The sequence below is a fragment of the Alligator sinensis genome, unplaced genomic scaffold (genome assembly GCF_000455745.1).
Source record: "Alligator sinensis unplaced genomic scaffold, ASM45574v1 scaffold301_2, whole genome shotgun sequence".
Lineage (NCBI taxonomy): Eukaryota > Metazoa > Chordata > Crocodylia > Alligatoridae > Alligator > Alligator sinensis.
The window spans coordinates 1,565,656-1,586,406 of NW_005841874.1; the positions used below are offsets into that span (position 1 = coordinate 1,565,656).

The 20,751-nt window shown below is 45.8% G+C and overlaps 1 protein-coding gene across 1 annotated transcript in view; it reads left to right on the forward strand.

Moving 5' to 3' along the window:
- Nucleotides 1-15,227, forward strand: part of LOC102382361 (fetuin-B) — an 18,973-nt gene extending 3,746 nt beyond the window's left edge. Inside the window, exons 2-7 of the mRNA XM_006017126.3 lie at nucleotides 5,044-5,154; nucleotides 6,632-6,719; nucleotides 11,820-11,986; nucleotides 12,937-13,050; nucleotides 14,007-14,096; nucleotides 14,618-15,227. Of these exons, the coding sequence (XP_006017188.1) occupies nucleotides 5,044-5,154; nucleotides 6,632-6,719; nucleotides 11,820-11,986; nucleotides 12,937-13,050; nucleotides 14,007-14,096; nucleotides 14,618-15,172 (1,125 nt within the window). The 3' untranslated portion in view covers nucleotides 15,173-15,227. The remainder of the gene's footprint in view (nucleotides 1-5,043; nucleotides 5,155-6,631; nucleotides 6,720-11,819; nucleotides 11,987-12,936; nucleotides 13,051-14,006; nucleotides 14,097-14,617) is intronic.
- The last annotated feature ends 5,524 nt before the right edge of the window (nucleotides 15,228-20,751 follow it).

Consider the following 20,751-nt stretch of genomic DNA (forward strand, 5'->3'; position numbering starts at 1 on the left):
TCTCACAGGAGGGCCACTCTCTCTCCAATCTCTCAGTCCTGATCCTCAAGGGAAACTTACACAACACATCCCAGAGACGAGCCTATGAGCTCCATTTCATCAACCTGCTGGATACTAGAGATCAGGGACTAAACATAGACATTGGATTTTTGATACATTATAATCTGCCTGGCAACTGACTCCCCAGCCCAGCCCAGCCCAGCCCAGCCCAGCCCCTGGCTTCTTTACTTTTCATTCCATCCAGGAAGAGCACACACCAACTGCTGCAGCTTCCTGAGCCTGACGAAGGGTTTTTGAACCCAAAAGCTTGCTTAATAACGATTCTCCAACCATTTGGGTTGGTCTAATAAAAGATATCAAATTCACCCAAGGAACCTTGTCTGTACAGAAGTTACACTTTTTTGTGTAATGAAGCCACCAAAAGTGCTCTGAAGCTATAACATAAATGTTCAGGGCTGCAGAGCTCTTTAAAAATGGCAGATTGCATGAAAGGTGAACCCTCATCTAATGTAGTATTAGATGAAGGGGCTCTAGGGCAGAGCACCCTACCTAACTTATGTACAGGTTTGCATTGAAGGTTAATTTAGGGCCATTTTGCCCACATCCCAGGGCCTTTGAGGGGCTGTCACAGGGAGGAGACAGAAAAAGCTCTGTCTCCTCCCTGTGCAGCTGGGCGAGACGGGAGGGAGCCCTGCTAGTGCACATGGACCCTCCTCACCTTCCCCTCCTCTCCCCCCCCCAGCTACCCCTGCTGGGGCCTTAGGGGCCAAGCTTGCAAGGTGGGGGCTGTGTCTCCGCCCCGCCCCCTGCCCCAGCTCTAAGCATGGCAGTGAGGAGGCTGCCACTGTCAAGTAGCTTATCCAGGGGAAGGGCGGGGAAAGGAGCTTCCCCTGGCACATGGGCCCAAGCCAACCCCTCCCAAGACCCCAGCAGGGGTAGTTTGGGGGGTTGCATGGTGAGGGGTCCATCCTCTGCCCCCCCAACCATTGCTGATAGTTGTTGCCAGCTGGCAGGGGGTGGTGGGGCTGGTAGCCTCCTGGGAGGCTGCTGGAGTGCCTCTGTCCACTTGCCAGGTCTGCTGTAGACAGGTTGCAAGCCCCCACCCGCCCCGCAATGACGCTCTATCTATGGCACTTTTGTGTAAAGCACCATAGTCAGAGTGCCTCCCCAACGGGCTGCCTAAACGTCTGCACGCACACCAAGTTGCCCCCTGTGGTTGCTAAAACCCTCCTGGTTCGAGGACTCTTCAGCAAACACTGGGCTTGGGGCTTTGATGTCAGCAGCATCAAAGTGAGGGGCCCAGAGCCTCTTCAGAAAACAGGCATCAGGTGTTACTCAATGCTGAGCAGATACCAAAGGCTCTTCCTAATAGTCTTGTAAGAGTGTAAATAAGAATGGTATCCTCTGAGATCTGCTCAGCACTAAATCTTGAGCTATCATTTCCCCAGTGGAGGCCGATGGCTCTGAAAGTGAATAAAAAAACCTGACACAGGTTGTACCATATACTCAGACCCTGTCTATGTATAAGAGCTGGTCTGACACTGGAGGCCTGGAAGAGGGAAATACAAGGACTTTGGTTCAGTTTGATTCTCTTTAAGCCTTCTAATATTGCCAAATTCCCCAATGCTTTAAAACCAATCTTCTTGGTTCAGCTGAGTATACACAATTAACAACCAACATAGGCTGATCACAAATACATCTGTTCGATGTACAATTTAAATGCCCTACATTCATGCTTAGGTGACCACTACAGAAGCTCAAGTAACAAATACCAACTTCAGTCTTTGTAAATGTGCAGGTCTTTGGCCATTAATCAGAGAGAAAGCAGGGAACATGTATACCTTGAAGACCACGTGATTGTCAACTAGGGTGCTGCAAGCACTCTAGGGTGCTGTGCAATTCTTTCAAAGGTGCCACAGGGTGCCACGTAATGTTAGCACTGATAGATAAATCAGATAAAGATAAAGATAAATCACAAGATAAATCCAGAGATTTCAAATAGGAACCTATCGTGTTGAAAAACGTTCTGACCTGTTGTCTTTCTAAGTTCTTTGCAAGAGAAGAATTGCTCTTGTAATTTTCAATAGTCAAAAAAATACATGAAAAAAAAGCTGACAGTTTCCCCGGGGTGTCTTGAGTCTAACAAGGGGTACCTTGAATCTAAAAAGGTTGAGAAAAACTGCTGTAGACTAACTAAATCAGAGATGCATAGCATTAATCAAATAGCAATAAGATATTTTTTTTCCTGAGCTAGGACATAATAAAAAATAATGAGTCTGGTTCTCAAATGCCATGCTAAGCTATGAAACACTGACATTTACAGAGGCTGACAAATATTCTTTGACACATCCTACGGTCTGGATGCATCTACACAAGATGCTTTAATGTGCATTAGCCTCAGTTAATGTGCATTACAGGCACGTGTCTATATACGTGCACCCTTAATGTGCATTAACTTGGGCTAATCACACCTAAATTTGATACCTGCAAATGAAGGTATCAAATTTAGGTGTGATTAGTTCATGCGCATTAACCCATGTATTGACGTGACCCAGAACGAACTTTAGGGCTGGGTCTGCCCTACCACTAGGGGCTGTCCTGGACCCAGCCACAGGGAATATCCAGGAGCTAAGATGCTGGGCACCTGCCCTGGGACCCTGCTCCCTGGGCCCCACCCCATAGCCCCCACTCTGGGCTTCAAGACTCAAAATAGTGGAAATAGTTTTCCCCTTATATATAGTTTTCCCTTTGTATATAGTTTCCCAATTGTAAGCGGGTTTTTTTATTGTTGGTGGGTGGGCAGGGTGGTGGAGGGGCTCTGTTGGTTGAGGGGGGAGGGGGTTCTGTTGGTTGAGGGGGAAGGGGGAGGGATGGAAATGGGAGTTTTGAGGGGAATAAAGCTTTTTTGTTTTACCCATGTGCATATCCTGAGAGTGGTGTTGGGGGTTGGCAGGGGGTACAGGGTGTGTGGGTGGTGGGGCAGGTGGCCTGGAGCAGGGAGCGCAAGAGGAGAAGGTCAGGCAAGGCCTCCCACAGCCAGTGCCCTGGCCCCTGCTAGTGGGTGCATGGCTGTCCTGAGGCCTGGGCAAGGGAGCAAGGCCTGCTGGGACCAGTAGAACCAGCACCATGGCTATCAGAAGAGTGGCGTGCTCATGCTCACTGGCAGGGGCCAGGCTGGAGCAGCAGGGTGCTGGGCATTGCTGGTAGGGGCAGTGGCAGCTTTGGCATGGGGAGGCAGGATGGGCAAGGAGGGAGCTGCCACATGCTGCCCTGCAATGGACATGCAGCTTCTGGGCAGGGAAGGGGCTGGCCAGGGATCAGAATTTCCCCAGATGGCTGCCAGGTGCTGGCAACTAACTCTGGCTTCAACACAACTGCGAAGTGCTGGCAGCCATGTGACTGGAGGCTGGAGCTCCCCCCAGTGGCCACAGGGTCACAAGGCAGGGCTGCAGGGACTTGGGACTAACTTTAGTGCCAAGTCCCTTCATGGGTAGACACCTGCCAAAATCACTTAATGCACATGGGCTTAATACGCATTAAATTCAGTTGCACTTAAATGTATGTGTAGACATGACCTCTCCATACTAATTTAATCTATGCCATTAGTAGCACTCCTACTCTCTGCAAGTCTGTTCATAGCATCTGACAAAGTAAGCTGTAGTCTAAGAAATCTTATGCCTCTTTGAACAAGGTAGTCTCTGCCACGCTGCCTTGCTAATGTAATCTAAATTAGCTAGCATGTTCTATTTCTAAACCAGGTCATGTTATACATAAGTAAAAGTTAAATCTGTTTCCATGTGCAGATGGCGCTGGGTAACAGGGTAGAAAGATACAGAGGTTACTATTGTACTCCTCATCCCCTGCACCTCAGCGTAACTCCTTGCTGAGGTGCAGATTTTGGTCTTTTCAGGACTTCAAAAGCAGTACATGCAATTAAACCTTAGGGGTATCATGTGTAAAACTGATGTGTGTCCTAATAGTCAACACAGTTGTCAATACCACTGGATCAGCTATTGTGTCCCCAAGATTGTCCTTAAGTCCCATATTTATAACCTTTCCCTCCTCCCACCAATGTCCAGATTGGCTCAGAGAGTTCTTGGGCATAACCTGCCGGCAGATTGCCCACAATACCACAGTAACTGGCACTGGACATGTTTCATGACTGCCACAGTCTACTTCCTAGGGCTAATTACAAATATGTTCCAAGGTCTTTCTAGCTGAGTTGCCTTGTGCTCTGAACACATGCTGAATATTACTGCTAAAATCCAGTCTTCTCCCTGATACTTCTGTCCCTTTATTTGAACTGGGAAAAGTCAAAGGGGGCCGTGTAAAACATGCAGGTTACACCTATGCTCTGTAATCCATTTGCACTATATCCATAGTCTGAGAGGGACACCCAGACTTTCTTTTCCCAAAGGGATATTTATAACAGCAGATGAACATCACAGGTACCCATACAGTGACTGCAAAGCATGTCAACCTTATGGAGTCCCCAGGAGAAGATTCCACACCAGGGGTGATCAATAATGCTTCTGATATTATAAGCACAGGGCATGCTGGGAAAATTCAGCCTAAACCATGTATGTTATTAACTGATCCGATAGACTTATAAATAATTCTTTTGCTTGCACTAAGATTGGAACAAGCCTAAATCTCCTTTATACCACAACATTCAGTTAACTATATCAAAACCAATTTCCCACTGCGATGTTTAATTATCTTTCTCAGTTTCTGGTTGGCCCCAGAACTGGAAGCATTACAATAACTCAAGAGAGACTGTTCTTTGTAATAACTCAGGTTTCTTTGATGGTCAGAAGCATCACAATTACTGTAACAGAGCCTGTTCTTACCTGGCTAAATCCTCATCTTCCACGTATTGCTTTTCAACAGCTAAGGATTTGCCCACAAATTTTTCAATTTACTTGGGTGCTTGTATGAACCAATCATCTGAACTTTTTAATAGGTATCCATCCCTTCTCTTTATTCCTCTCTGCTTTGTGCTAAGTTAAATTAGGACTCAACCTTTGTCTTCCTTATTTTTAGGAAACCAGTGGTTCTGTTTTCTATCTCATCTTGGACGTGGCAGAAACTGAATGCCACGTCCTCAGCAGAAGGTTGTGGAAGAACTGTAAAACCCGACCCCAACATAAAACTGTAAGGACTGTGGTTTTATATTTAAGCACATGTGTAAATGTATGTGTATGCCTCAGCTACCACTGAATGAAGAAAATGTCCTCCACACACATTTCTAGTAAGCAGGAAAATTGTGGGGGGTGGGGGGATATCAATCAAAATACTGTGAAAAAAAATTAAATTATAAATTTCTTTTTGCAGTTTTCAGATCAGGTCATAGAGTAGACAAACATTCGAAAAATTTAAAATTTCAGTATTTTTTTCAACCAGATTCAATTCCCCATTGCTGGCAAATATCCCAGTTAGAGCAGTGGTTATTTTTTTATAGCAAGTCTATAAAGCTTTTTTTTCAACCAGTCTAGCAATAGAGGAATGAAAGAGACTCACCTTATAGAACATGTGATTTGGAGTTTATTTTAATTCTTTTATTATGACAACCTAATACAAAAAGCCCTGAAAGAATAGAAAGAAAAACTACCAGATTTTTCATTAAAAAATCTACATCAAGCAGTTTTAATTTTTTTAATGTAAATCTGAAATGCAAAAAACTAATTAATATGCTGATCAAATATACTAAAAATGTTATTGGCATTAGAAGACACTGAACATAGCCTGGACCATCCACTTTTTATACACCAGAACCTCTCCATTAGGATCCGCCGTGGTCCCATTAGACATTGTTCACCAACAGATTGCAGAAGCTCATGGTACTGATGCCTTGTTCCCACCAGTGGGAATGCTGGGGGTCACTCAGAATCCCTCATGTTTGTTAACATTTAGGCTAACTACAGACAGTCAAAAAGCCCAAGGCTGAATTGATTCAATCTTCACAGGTTAGTCTAAACTGCATAGATTGAACTGATAAGCAAGTGAACAGACATTTACTTTTGATTCCGGAAAAGCAGCCACATGCCTGCCAGGGCTCAGGCCAAAAGCGGTGGTGGGGACAGCGCATGCCTCCCTGCTCAGCTGGAGCAAACAGCTTGGGCCAAGGCTAGCTAGCCCACCCAGTTGTGCAGGGGGAGCAGTGTTGTAGGGGTGGTGCAAAGCATCCTGGGATGCTGGGGGACTGTAAGTTAACTTGAATCTGGAGGAGATCTGGGACAGAAGTTCAGTAAACTGATTTAACCTAAATCAGTTAAGTCCAATACTACATCCATCCAAGTTTACCTTAAACTGGTTTTGGCCATTTTGAAAGCAGTTTACGTGCACTGAATTTCTGTTGTGTTACAAATTTACACGTTACTTCTGTCCCTAGCCTTAAAGCTACAGACAGGATGAACTGACTGTGCCAGAATCACTTATATTCATGAGGTATAAACTGACATGAACTGCATTGTACTTATCCAGGATCTCTTTAGTAGGGTGGAGGCGTTGGCAGTGGGGGGGATTCTTTAGTGCCACAGACCTGAGGCTGGCACTTTTCTGCCACTTTCCTCCCTTACTATCAGACATGGCGGGTCCATGACGCTTACAGTACATATTTGTATTGTTTCAGGTATTTGGGCAGTGCAGAGCAACACTCTACATTAACAACCCCAAGAGAATAGCCCACCTGCATTCCTATGAGTGTACTTTGCGGCCAGGTATGTCATTATTTAACATGCTTATTTTAGTGGCCATTAGGAATGAAGTGTGGCCTTACTTTGGAAAGTAGGCAGGAGGCCATTTGAACATGATTCCGTTACTTTCCTCCATTCATCCAAAGCCCTCACAGTGCTTGACAGGAGGTGGATAAATATTATTAGCCCAGTTTCTCAGCAGGAGAAACTGAAATGCCGAAAGATTTGCAATTGCCCAAGTTCCCATAGCAAGTCAGTAGCAGAGTTAGAAGCGTAACCTGCTGCCTCTCACTTTGGCCACTAGATAGAGTTGTTTCTCTTATTCCTGCATGACAGGACTATTGAATAGTCTGTGTGGTGCCTAGGAGGCTGCAAAAATGAAATGCATGGTTATGGTTTGCAGCATTCATCTTTTGCTAATCAATATGGCTGAAGCTAGCAATGAAACAAAATTCCACAGAAATTACTAGTGTTATTTTATGCTGGTGAGATATTATTCCTAAGCAAGCAGGTGAGACCCTTCAGGCCTTATTCAGGCCAAACTTCCTTTCTTAGGAATCCTATTTTTCACCTTTTCATTTGTCTGTGGGAAAGACAGCAGGGTCTTGTTCCCCTTCTCTCAGCTGGAGCCCCATGGGTAGAAGAGCCATCAGAGATAGTGTCCTATTTTATACTTTGCATATCAGAAATGAGTCCATACCGCTCAAACTTCTGAATTTTGCTGAACTGGATCAGAATTTGCCAAATTGATCCCTATGTCTATAATCAATTGAACCAAAAGTCCAGCTGGTAATTGTTGTGCTTTGAGGCCCTCTCTACGTGAACTAAAAGCCCTGGGCTTGGTTTGTCTTAACTGTTGTGAGAAATGCAAACCACCACTAGCAGGAACCATAGCATTTTATATATGTAGAGTGAGGGGGCATCCCCAAGAGACAGCAAGTGAAGGCTGCCCCACTGTTCACCCGGTGGCTGCCATGAGAAGTCAGATGTAGAGTACAATTGATGCCTCACTGGAGCCACGCGGGTGGAAGCCACCTAACAGACATGCTGAATTGGCACGTCTCCTCAGTGTCCTATCTCTTTGCTGCTTCCTGGCCGGGAACTGCCAGCTTTTAAGGTTTTTTTCCCTCTGGCTCGCTACCAAGCGGATCTCTGACCAGTGGGCCTTTGTGCCACAGCAACCAAAACCCAGGCAATGGGAGGGGAGCCATGCTGAGCCTGCCATGGCAAAAGCCAACAATCTCTAGAGCAGGGGTGGCCAAAATATGACCTGCAGGCCAGATCCAGCCTGCCAGGCCATTTGATCCGGCCCATGGGCCCCCTAAAAAATTTAGAAAATGAATATTTATCTGCCCCTGGCTGCCTGTCAAAGATGTCTATGGAGCCAGGCTGGCTCCCTGCTTGAGCAAAACAGCCCAGCTCCATAGAGCCCCTGGCAGCCCAGACACCGCACTCCTGCAGCCCCACTCTGGGCCCTGCCAGCACTGGTCCTTGTGCACTGGCACAGGCCCCGCATTCCCATCCAGCTGTCACTGTGCTCCACGTACCTGTTCACTACCCTTTCCCCCTGCCTGCTGCAGCCATTTCCCTGCCCACCCCCCACCTCCCTACTCCCCCCGCCAGGCTCTGGCATCACATGATTGCCAGCTGCAACACCAGGACCACAGGAGCAGCTGGGATATGGTGCTAGAGTGGCAGGGGGTGGAGGGGCAGTGGGGAGAGGGAGGGAGGGATGGGGAAGCAGCAGGAGAAGGACAGCAGAGGTAGATGGGGGACAAGTGGCAGCGAACAGGAGCACAGGACCCACACCAGTGCTCTGGGGCCAGGAGTGGCAGGAGCACAGAGCACTGGCAGGGGCTCTGCCTGCTGTGGGGGTGGGGGGGAAGAGGTGGCCCCCCCACACCTGTCCGCCCTGCCCACAAATCTCCCTACAGACACACACCCTCTCACACACCCCACATACCCACAAACCTATACCCACCCTCCCACCCACACCCTCCCACAATATACAAAAGTAAGACTTCATTTTAAGCTATTATATAAACACCTCTGTGTACACTACACAAACACATGTAAATCAGGACAAAAATATTTTTTCGAAATGAAATTAATGAATGTTGTAATACAGGGGTTCTCAATCCCTGGGCTGCATGTTTGATTTTTAGAATAGAATTTGGTACTTTTCTGGTTTACAGATGGCAAAATCCCTTGCTGAAAGGAGTAATTCTGGGGTGCAAGGGGAGGGACTTTTGGTGACAAGGGTCAGGGGCTAGGGGGCAGGACTTCCAGTCCCAAGAAGACAACCAAAGTTGAGGCACCTGCCAAGGGGCACGGCTACCCATGTGGCCCTCGATGACTTGCCAAAACTTGGTAAGGAGCACTCCGCCCAAAATAATTGCCTGCCCCTGCTCTACAATGAATCATGGCCCCCTCCTGTTTGTCTGAGAAGGGCTGATTGGATTTGTGGAGTTTGATCATAGTGGCCATTTATAGACGTTACGTTTTCTAGGTTGAATCCAGACTACAGCTGTCACAATATACATGTGGACATGTATAGTCCGAAATAAAATTGGCTCCAGTCCAAATTAACTAATCCTCACTGAATGGGGATTAAAGTTTCATAGTTTCATATTTGGTAAGGTCAGAAGAGACCTGAGCAGCTCATCAAGTCTGACCCCCTGCCATGGCAGGAAGAAGTACTGGGGTCAAACAACCCCAGCAAGGTGTTCATCTAACCTCCTCTTAAAGACCCCCAGGGTAGGAGCCAGAACCACTTCGCTTAGAAGTTGGCTCCAGATCCTAGCCGCCCTGACAGTGAAGTAGCATCTCCTGATGTCTAGTCTGAATCTACCCTCTGCCAGCTTGTGACTGTTATTTCTAGTCACTCCTGGTAGTGCTCGGGGGAACAGGGACTCCCCCAATGCCTGCTGGTCCCCTCTGACTAGTTTGCAAATGGCCACTAGATCCCCCCTCAGCCTTCTCTTGTGGAGGCTGAACAGGTTCAGGTCCCTTAGCCTCTCCTCATAGGGTCTGCCCTGCTGCCCCCTGATCATGCAGGTGGCCCTCCTCCGGACCCGCTCCATATTGGCCACATCCCTCCTGAAGTGCGGCGCCCAGAACTGGATGCAGTACTCCAACTGCATCCTGACCAGTGCCGCATAGAGGGGGAGGTCACCTCCTTGGACCTGCTCGAGATGCATCTGTGGATGCATGACAAGGTGTGGTTGGCCTTCCTGGCCGTGTCCCCACACTGCTGGCCCATGTTCATTTTGGAATCGATAATGACTCCAAGATCCTTTTCTGCCTCTGTGCTGATGAGAAGGGAGTTCCCCAGCCTGTAGGTATGCTGCTGGTTCTTCCTCCCCAGGTGCAGCACCTGGCACTTGTCAATGTTGAAACCCATCCTGTTCTCATCTGCCCACCCCTGTAACCTGTCCAGGTCTGATTGCAACCTTTTCCTCCCTTCTAGCGTGCCCACTTCCCCCCACATCTTAGTGTCATCAGCAAATTTGAACAGGGTGCTTTTTACCCCCTCATCCAAGTCGCTGATGAAGATGTTGAAAAGCACGGGTCTGAGGACCAAGCCCTGGGGGACCCCACTGCCCACATCCCTCCAGGTCGAAAATGACCCGTCCACCACCACTCTCTGGGTGCGGCCCTCCAGCCAGTTATAGCAACCCATTTGACTGTGTAGGTGTTGATGCCACAGTCCCCTAGTTTTTTAATGAGAATGGGGTGAGACAGTGTCGAAGGCCTACCTGAATTCCAGAAAGACTATGTCCACTGCTACCCCTGTGTCTAAGGATTTTGTGACCTGGTCATAGAAGGCCACCAGGTTGGTCTGACAGGACCTGCCTCTAATGAACACATGTTGGTTGCCCCTAAGCATAACCTCCCCTGCTGGCCCCTCATGGACATGCACCAGGATAATTCTCAAAAATCTTACCCGGGATCGAGATAAGACTAACTGGCCTATAGTTCCCTGGGTCCTCCTTCCTCCCTTTTTTGAAAATGGGAACCACATTGGCCCCTTTCCAGTCCTTTGGCACCACATCAGAGCACCATGAGTGCTCGTAAAGCCATGCCAGGTGTCCCGCAATGACCTCTGCTAAGTTAATGCAGACTAGGGCAGTCCACACTAGGCAATTTAAATTATATTAATTTACATGTATATATGTGTTGCTTTTAGGTAAAATAGTCCTTAGGATCTCAACAGATAAGCATTGCAAGTATCAATCCTGGTAAGGGAAACTCAATTGGGTTTTTGCAACACAACAGAGGCTATCAGGCACAAAGTAACCTTTACAAAATAAAACATGCCAACAACACCTCACTGTAACCAAGTATCAGGATCCTGACTAAGCCCCTAGACCTGCCCAAGCACAAGGGCTACTGATCTGTGAAGAAGGGGGCAAACCCCCTTTCCCCTCTCCCCTACATTGGCTAAGATGGTCTTCAACACTCAGGGCAATTGCACCCATTAGGGCAGAGGTGGGCAAAATGCGGGCTGGGGCCTGATGCAGCCTACCAGGCCATTCTATCCGGCCAGCGGGGACCCTAAAAATTTAGAAAATTAATATTCATCTGCCCTAGGCTGCCTGTCATGCAGCTGTCGATGGCTTGCCAAAACTCAGTAAGCAGCCCTCTGCCCAAAATAATTGCCTGCCCCTGCATTAGGGCTTCTGGAACAGCACTTTAGATAAGGGTCAGTAGGGTTGCAACAATGTAGCAGTGCTTAAATAGGCTTATTATTGCCACCTAATTAATTCCAACCCCAAGTGCTAAGCGCATAAACCCACATACAGAGGCTGCAAATTGGGTCTGTTAATGGGCTGACGGTCAATGATCATCTATTAACCCTTAATTCAAATTGAAATTTAATTTGAACTGTGTGATATGAATCATTTAACATGGTTTAGAAAACACTAAGCACGTCTACAAATGATCAGTGTGTTTGTTCATGTGATATTCCAGGTACTATGTTAATACGTGGGATCTGTAAGGCATCAGGGCTTGAAATCCCTAAGAAGCACATGCATGCACCTCCCCAACATATGACAGCCAATGCTTCTGTCATGTTTTGAGACCTACCTTACCAGCTGGTATCTCTTATTCTCTACCAAGTTCCAACAAGATCCATTCTGATGTTATGCCCTGATTGTCCGATCTTTGGCTGTCCGACTGAGCCAAAGTATCTGGAAACGGCTGTCGTGAGTCTTGCCAAATTCAACAGAGAAAGCACCGAGGCTCATTATTTTTCTGTTCTCAACGTCACCAAGGCTTCAATGCAGGTAAAGCCAAGATTCATACAGCCCCTGGAAATCACTAATACAACTGTGGCATGATTACAATAAGTTGGGCTCAAGCGCCAACAGTTGGTTCTGGATCCTACACATTTTGGGAATGTCTAAACCTGGGGCTTTGATTTGGCTCCAGATTTGCATTCCAAAATTCAAGACTGTTCAGTTTGGGGCATTTGGTTTCAGCCCACCTCTAATGAGGGGCCTTATATAACAAAGTACTTAGTGTAAAAGAGAGAGCTGTCTTTTGAAGTTCACTTATAACTCACTGAATTGGCTTAATCTCCCAGCACAGTGATGTACAGCTATGAAAGTCCTGGCTAAAATCCTTTTGTTTTATCTTTGTTCCCTAACATTAGTTCAACTGGGTAGGATACTTGTCTTCACTCCCTACCTTAAACTTTGTATAGTGTGACTCTGTGCTGTTCAGCTGCTTTCATTTTCCAACTCAGAAGTTGGGATGGATTAAATGAACCCTGTAGATAAATATGTTTGAGGGGCTTAATCACCGTGGGGCTCTTTCATGTAAGGTTCTAGGTAAATGACTGATGCATGAGCAATAGCAGTACTTTAATGGGAATTTCATGTGTACAAGAGGTATGGGCTGGGCAGTTAGGCAGCAAGGAATGAAGAAAATATATTCTCGAACAAACTCCTAAGCCCAACCCTGTTCCCTCTGTAATTAAGGGAAGCTTTGTGTTCATTCCAAAGTGTGCAAGATTGGATGACTCTCCCTATGCCTGAAGAAGGGTGTTTGTACCTGGAAGTTTGCAAAGAACAATTATTCAATGATTCAAGCTATTTAGTTGGTCTAATAAAAGATATTACATTTACCCAAAGAACCTTGTCTGCCAGGATTGGGTAAGAGACCTGTTATCCACTTCCTTTGCAAAGCCTAATAATAATAGCAAACGCTTTTTGTCTCTCCTCAACTCTGACAGTGGGTTGTCGGTCCCGCATACTTTGTAGAGTTTACAATTCAAGAGACGTCCTGCTCCAGAAATGAGTCCATTGCTGATATCTCCAAGTGCAAGCCTCTCCCATTTGAAAAGGCTGTAAGTTGTTCTGCTTGCAAAATTACTTAGCTTTGCAGATATTTGGATTCTGCCTCAAGCATTTTGCCTACCCCTTTCTGTTCTTCTTTGTGTGTGTTATTAAAAGCCGGCTGGAGTCAATGGTATTCTTTCTATTGATTGTAATGGGCATTAAAGCCCAAGCTCTGTATAAGTGTCCACAATACAACAGGGAAAGCTTCCCAGACAAAGTACTGTATCCCTACCAAGAAGTGCATGAACATGGGTAGCAAAGAAAAATACAGTAAGGAGAAAGCAGAGCAGCTAGTGCTTTGCAAAAGTGACCTGTTTCTTGTAAACAGACACAGAAAATGAACCATAAATAATGAATACACAACATGTGTGTGTTCTCCTCAAGAAGTCAAAAATAAGAAACCTTGCGGAATTAGAGAAAGAAAGGTTTTAATTAGCATAGTAGTTAATGATTCAGTTCTCAGAAGCACCAAAACCAGAAATGTGCCTCCACTGCCAGGTATAAACACAGTTGTTCCTATCAGTATTCTAGCATGCTTTCATTCACCAGGATGCAATTAGATTTTTTTTTCTCTGAAACATGATACAACCCTCCTTTATAAGTCTTACACAGACATTTAATAAATGTCTACACAGACATTTTCCCAACATCCCCCCCCATCACCACAGCAGCTCCACACCAGTCATAGCAACGGTGCTAATGTAGCTAGGGCACTGGACGCTGCTTGCATTTTAATTCTCAAGTCACCTAACCCTGCTTAGAAAAGAAAAATCATCCTGGAAACTTGCCTTGCTATGTAACTTTGCTACCCCAGTCCAAAAGTTTGCACTGTACATGTCTTTAAATATATTTGTAGAGCTAAAGCTCTTTGATCTTTCATAATCTTCTATTTTGCAAGCTCAGCATTAAATGCCAGTGTGTTGCAATGCTCATGTGCACTAATGTGACATTCCTTTTTTTTCAGCATACCGGTTTCTGCAAAGGCTCTGTGGTGAACAGCCAAGTTGATCATCATCAGTTTGTCAATATAGATTGTGAAATCTATGAGCCACAGGTATTTCTCAATCTCACTAGGCAAGGTGCCATTATACAGTAAAACGGAAAACTACTGAAAATCTGATAATCCCCCATTATTTTCCTTCACGAGTGAAATGATGTCCAGGAAAATGTTAAGGCCAAATCAGAAGGAAATCTATCTTGTCGGGAGAGTCGTGTGGGGGGAGGGTGGTGGAACAGGGTAATACAATCTAATTTCATGTAGAGCCATTTATGCAAACTGTGAGTGAACATTTTTACAAAGGGTCCAAGAAATAAGCATGATCACAGCATGGGGATAAAGAAGTGAAGAAACAGTGTCATTATCCTGGTTTTGGCAACCATCACCTATGCTAGTGTAAAAGGCAGCTTGAATGTCTATCGTAACTGTTCCCCCCGGTGTAGTTCCAGTATTTGGCCATTGCTTCCTGGACCTGGGGCTGATATTCAATATAAACAAGTCCAAGAGTTTCCTTGCATCAGAGAAACGGGTTTAAGGAACTTAAACATTTTATGTGTGTCTGTTCTTTGCCAATTTAGGTGCCTGCCATTGAGAAGCAGAAGGAGACAGACAGCCATAAAGGTCATGGCGGAGATGGAAGTCATGAAGATCCTCATCACCCCAGAAGGAAAGGGGCCCATCCCCATCAGAAGCACCAGCATAGGCACAAGCAGCATGAAGAAAAGCACCCATCTCCCACTGAAGCTAGTGAGGCAGCCCTCTATCTAGAAAAAACAGTGGGGTGGGTGAAAGTTCTCCCGCCCCAACAAGAACATGTCTCTCTCCACACCTTACCAGAAAGTCCAGTTGAATACATAGATGGGAATCCTGTTCTCCCTGAGGTAGGAAAGCCTGTGCCCGACCTTCCAGATATCCATGGTGCTCCTGATGGGGAAAAGATTCTGACAGAAGGACCAGGAAGGCAGCTGGGCTTGATCAAACCCAAAACTGGCCCAGTCTTTCTCTCTTTCCCTGACGAGCTTTCACATTCGGATACATGCCCAGGAGAACCCACAACTTTAAATTCCTTTATCCTAAATCTGCTGCCCAGGAAACACATCAAAGAATCACCAACTGCAACTCCACTATCATAAGCTGCAGCTAGGCAGCAGAGTTCAGTCTTCCCTATTAAACCTTTCAATAAATAAAATATTCTTTACAGTGATCATCTCTGCAGTCGTCAGCTGAAAGTGAGCACGGGGATTGAGTATGAAGAGAGACTTGATTGTTGCATTTTCCAGCAAGAGAATGGGGGGTAGGGGGAAGCGGGTGGAAGGGGATCAAATTTTGGCTTTACTGTAATGAGCAGTGCGGGAGTAAAAGGCAGCCAGGAGGAGGTAAAATGCAGGGCAGAGACGAAGCATTACTGCCACCCTCGTATTGCACTGGTAGGTAAATGGGGAAGAAGAATGTGGTTTATCAGGTAATGCTAAAAATGCTTTTTCTTTTGAGGGGTTAAACTGAACATTGTGAATAATAATTTGGGGAGAACTTCAAAGTAGTCTAGAAGACATAGAGACCTATCCGTTATTTGCAATGGAAGACTGTCTAAATTGCTTAGGTTGCTCTGAAACTCCCTACCCTAACCTTTTAGATGCTACTTATGTCTATGCTAACTTAAATCCAAGCCTACATCATGCTTGACAACTATCTCTGCAGTAAACCCGTTAGTACAATTTTTTTGGCAGGAGCCCACTGAGCTCACTAGCAGTATAAAGGACCATGTCCTAATACCGAACAAATACTTTCAAGAACACCCTCTCGCTCCATGTTGAATCAATGGTAAAGTAAAAGGCGGCTCTTTGTTTGGTTGTGGTTACCATGTACCAGCTAGTGTGAAGCAGATAAAAGCAATGATGTGCCTTTGAAGTAAATCCTTCCAGGAGGACAAACCCTCAGTTAAACTGGAGTGCATTAGGAATTAAAGTTAAAACAGTCGCATTGCTGTGGAACTAAGAGTCAGGCCAGCAGAGATCTACGGTGCTGGGCAAAGGCAGGAGTGAACACTATCATGAGATAAAAAGGGAAATTTTCTAGATGTTAAGAAGAGACTCCAGTTTCCTCTCTAAAAGCAGCAAGAGACAGGAATAGCTTTGGCAGCAGCAAGAATATTCCTTTCTCACTCCCCTATTCTACATAAACCTGAAATGTCCATACTAGATTGTAGCACAAACCGTACAAGTGATACAAAAGGAGAAGCGGTTGTGATCAGAACAATACTCATAGGAAGACTCCCATAGCAGGGACACAGGTGCCTTCCTCTTTTTCACTCTCTCCGCCCAGTGAACTTTTCTCTGACAGCAGGGTAGATACAGTACGGAGAGGTTGATCTTTAGTGTTTTCACACATAGGACAACAAGAAACACATGCTCTTCTCGATACCATGTCCCATTTCCTTTGAGCCTCTGACATTTTGCAAGATGCAGAAGAACCTGTTGTTGCATCAGTTCGAAAGGAGGAGTTACTGAGCTGAGAGAACTCCATCCTGCATGATCCCTACCTCTCCAAAGATGACATGGAGCTTCAGGAGGTTTTCAGTCCTGAAGTAGGGTGAAAAGAAGAGCAGCTTATTTCTGTTCTCAGTCACCCAGAAGCTTTGTTCCAAACACCCTTTTCCAAATATCATGCTGACAGTTGATTTGCTCTCTTTTTAAAACCCCCTTGACAAAGCTGAAGACTCACAGAAGTAAATATGGAGAAGACATATTATAAGTCATCCAGTCCAACCATCTGAGAGTGCCATTTTATACCAAGGGTATAGGTTGTAGCCATGTTGGTCTAAGGACACAGGCAGACAAGGTTCTTTGGGTAAATCTGATATCTTTTATTAGACCAACTCTAATATCTTTTATACCAAAACACTCAAACATAGTACGTTTGAGTGTTTTGATCAGAGCTGGTTTAGATACTCAAAATCCAAGTCTACTTTTTATGTGGTTTTTAATGTTAAGCTTTTTCATGAGATGAGACCAAACCAAAATCTTCACCAAAGTTTGGTGGAAGTTTGGAGTCCAGAGGGGGCTGGACTCGATGATCTTCCGAAGTTCCTTCCAGCCCTAATGTCTATGAAATGTAATGTCTATGAAAGCTTTGCATGTGGTCTCCTTATTAGACCAAACAAAAATGTTGGATCTATTTACTCCTGGCCTTTGGAGATATTCAGATCCAGATTGGGTCCATATCTGCTCTGAATGAAACTTTGTTATCAAAGGGGATTATAATAACAAGCTTATTTCTTGGCACTAAGGCTGAAAGAGTAATTGAACTAATTGGTTTACCTTATAATACCATAATAGCCAATGAAAAAAGTCAGATCAAGCAAAATGTGTGAATGACAGGATTGGTGAGCTGCCAGAGGTATTCAAGCACTGCTTCTGTAACAGTCTTGGGTACGAGTGCCCAGCATGCTGTACCAACCTGCCTCTGTCCACACACCCCAAACCCAGAAAGGCAGCCGTGAAGCCGCTCTGGGGTTATCTCAGGAAGCTGCTCTCAAGTGTACCAGAGAGGGAAAGGTCTCAAGAGAGCTGGGGGCACGGGGAGCAACTTTCCTGCTGCGGTTCCAAGTTTGGTGCCTATGGCCTTGCAAGGGGGTGGGCTGGGCATGTACAGGAACATCCTTTCTTGAAAACATTGCAGACGCAGTGCAGATATCCCCTAAGGTATATCCCATCTTGGGGGTGACAATCAATGCATTACCCTAAGGGGAGCTCTGCTACCCCTGGCAGCATCTTGGGGCCCACAGCTCCACTTCTTTCTTGTCTTTTTTGGCATGGTCTGCATGCCAGAATGCAGTACCAGGGGCAGCTCAGCAGAGTGTAGGAGGGACTGTAGTTATGGCTGTACTCTGTATTTGAAGAACAAAAACAGAGGAGGCTACTTGTACCCTCACACATACTTGTTCCTTTGGGCTTGGTCCAGCCACAATCCAGTCTGAAATGTTTATTTAAAGGAAACATGCCCATCTCTCAGGGACAACGTACCCATCCAGGCACAGACCAAGGCCAAAGAACTCCAGTGTATCTGATACTGCTGACAAATGCTATCTACGGTTTATCCCTAAACACACAGGCACCAGGAATGCAGAATAAAGCTGGCAGTGGCACTGGGAACCTGCTGTATATGGCATGAGCTATAATGCAGGTACCCCATCACATGCTCATCACCACCAACTTTAAGAGTTCATAAATCAAAGTTCAGCCCCCACAGTTCACCCTCCTGGTTCAGGAGACCAGCTTTAAAATAAAGTCATTTTAAGAAAAGTATATGTTTTGGGTACTTTTCTTTGCCTCTCACATCCAGGCTTTCAGGTGGCAGACACTTCAAGCTCCAATACTTCCTCTGCAACCTTAAGGGCTATACACTTACTTTTTTAAAGTTGAAGCTATACTTCTCAAGAAACCTTGATTCCAGCAGTTTGCATCATAAGGAAAACACCAAATATAATCAAAATTGCAATACAATCACAAACATTGGCCACAGTCTACTGGATAGGTCCACTCCTGTTTATACACTCAAACTTTAAGCACAATGTTACAAAACTAAGCTTCAGAACAACAGAGTTCCTAAAAGCCTCCCCATCCCATAACATCACCCTCTTCCCCAGTTAATTCCCGTGACCTCCAAAATGACCAGGCTAACAGGTGCGTCTTGTGGTATATCCTAAATCATGATACGGTTGGCTCAATGAAGAAAGCAAACACATCAGTGGAAGAAGCAAAGGTATTTTCCAAAATGTCCTCCTGCTAGGCATTGCCAAGCACCAGCACACACTTTTATAGCAAGAAGGTGCTTCCTGGAGTTCCTCAGATGGCCACAATTGTGATTTGACTTCACAGGGAAGAGGGGATGCTCACAAGTAGACAAATGCCATATCATTAGACCCATGTTAGCTTTAGTGATGCCAGCACGGAGGTCTCAACTGGGCAAAGATGAAGCTTCCCCCAAAATCTATACCTGGAGTCTCTGTAAGTAAGCTGCTAGATCTTGTTATGGTCCCGTCTTCTGGACTAAAGAGCCCTCTGCCTTAGACAATCTTCTCTCTGGGTAGGCTCTTGTAGACTGTGAGGAAATCACCTCTTTCATAGTCTTCTTTCCATTAAGCTGAATAGCTTGAGCTGAAGTCACTCACTGTCTGGCAGGTTTTCATGCCTCAGATCATTCTTGTAGCTCTTCTGTGAATCCTTCTCAATGAGTCAATGTTCATCCTGAAGTGTGCACACTGGAAGTGGAGAGAGGATTCCTGCAAGGGTCTCACCAACAATCTACGAAGAGGTCATCTAGTAGGGGTGTGCGAAACAGGCTGTATTCGATTTGGATTCAGCCCAAATCAGGGACAGTGATTCAATTCATTGATTTGGATCACTGTCCCTGATTTGATTCAGCCAAATCAGAATCTGAAGATTCAATGCTGATTCGGAGAATCAGCGATTCGGCCATACACAGCTTTAAATGTTTTTTCTACATACCTCAAGATACCGGGCACGGCTTGTGAAGGCTGTGATGCTGGAGCGGATGGTGTGGATGGAGCATCCCACAGGAGTGCGGCTGGGCGGGGGAAAGGGGGGTCCTGTGTGTTCGGTGGCAAACCCAGAAGTGGACTGGAAGTACTTCTGGTCCACTTCCGGGTCCACCAGGGAGCAAGCTGGGGGGCACCCCATGCTCCCCCAGCTCAGCAATCAGCTGCGGGGGGACCCCGGGTGCGCCCCCATACCCAGGAGGCACCAGTCACTGAGCTGGGGGGGGTAGGGGAGGCCCCCCAGCGCACTCCCCGGTGGACCCAGAAGTGGATGAGAAGCACTTTTGGTCCACTTCTGGGTCTGCTGCCAAGTGCGCAGGGGAGCCCCCCGCACTCCTGTGGGATGCTCCATCTACCTCAGCATCGCAGCATTCACGAGCCGCCTGCTACCTAGAGGTATGTAGAAAAAACATTTAAAGCTGTGTTTGTGTCCGAATCTTTCCGAATCGATTCAGAGGGTTCCATTTCAATTCGGAGAGATTAAAGGGTCTCCTGATTTGATTCGGATTCGGAGATTCAGCCGCCGAATCAGGCCAAATCTCTGCTGAATCAAATCAGGGACCGAAGCTTCACACATCCATATCATCTAGTCTTACTTGCTTATAGATCCATCCAGGGTATTAACCCACCATATTGCAATGTGACCAATGTTTAGCTGGCACCCAAGTCCTTTTGATTCTATTCCAGGATAGAGTCCTTCCTCCCATGAGAGTGACCTACCTTCTTTGTTTCTAGACATATAACCTTGCATTTGCCTATATTAAAAACCCTGTTGTTGGAATGAGCTCAATTTACCAACAATCACTTTATATAATTAACTATCCTGGTCTTTATCTAACATGAGACACTTGGGGTCTGATTATCAGGGGGCTTAGCTCTGGCAGCAGTCCATCATTGCACTCGGAGTTGTGAAGAATCAGCACCTTCACATAGTATGCTCATGATGTCTCAGCTTATATAGCTAAAAACTCATCTGTTTCCTCCATATTTGTAATGCAGTATTATACATCTATCAGAGCCAGAAAAAAAGACAGCCTCTTCCATGGATGGACCCAAGGGCGGCATAATTTGACCTGCTGTCCTCAACATTTACTTGAACTTCATCTAATCATTTACTTTCTATTTGCAGATATGAATCCAGGGTCAAGAGCCTCA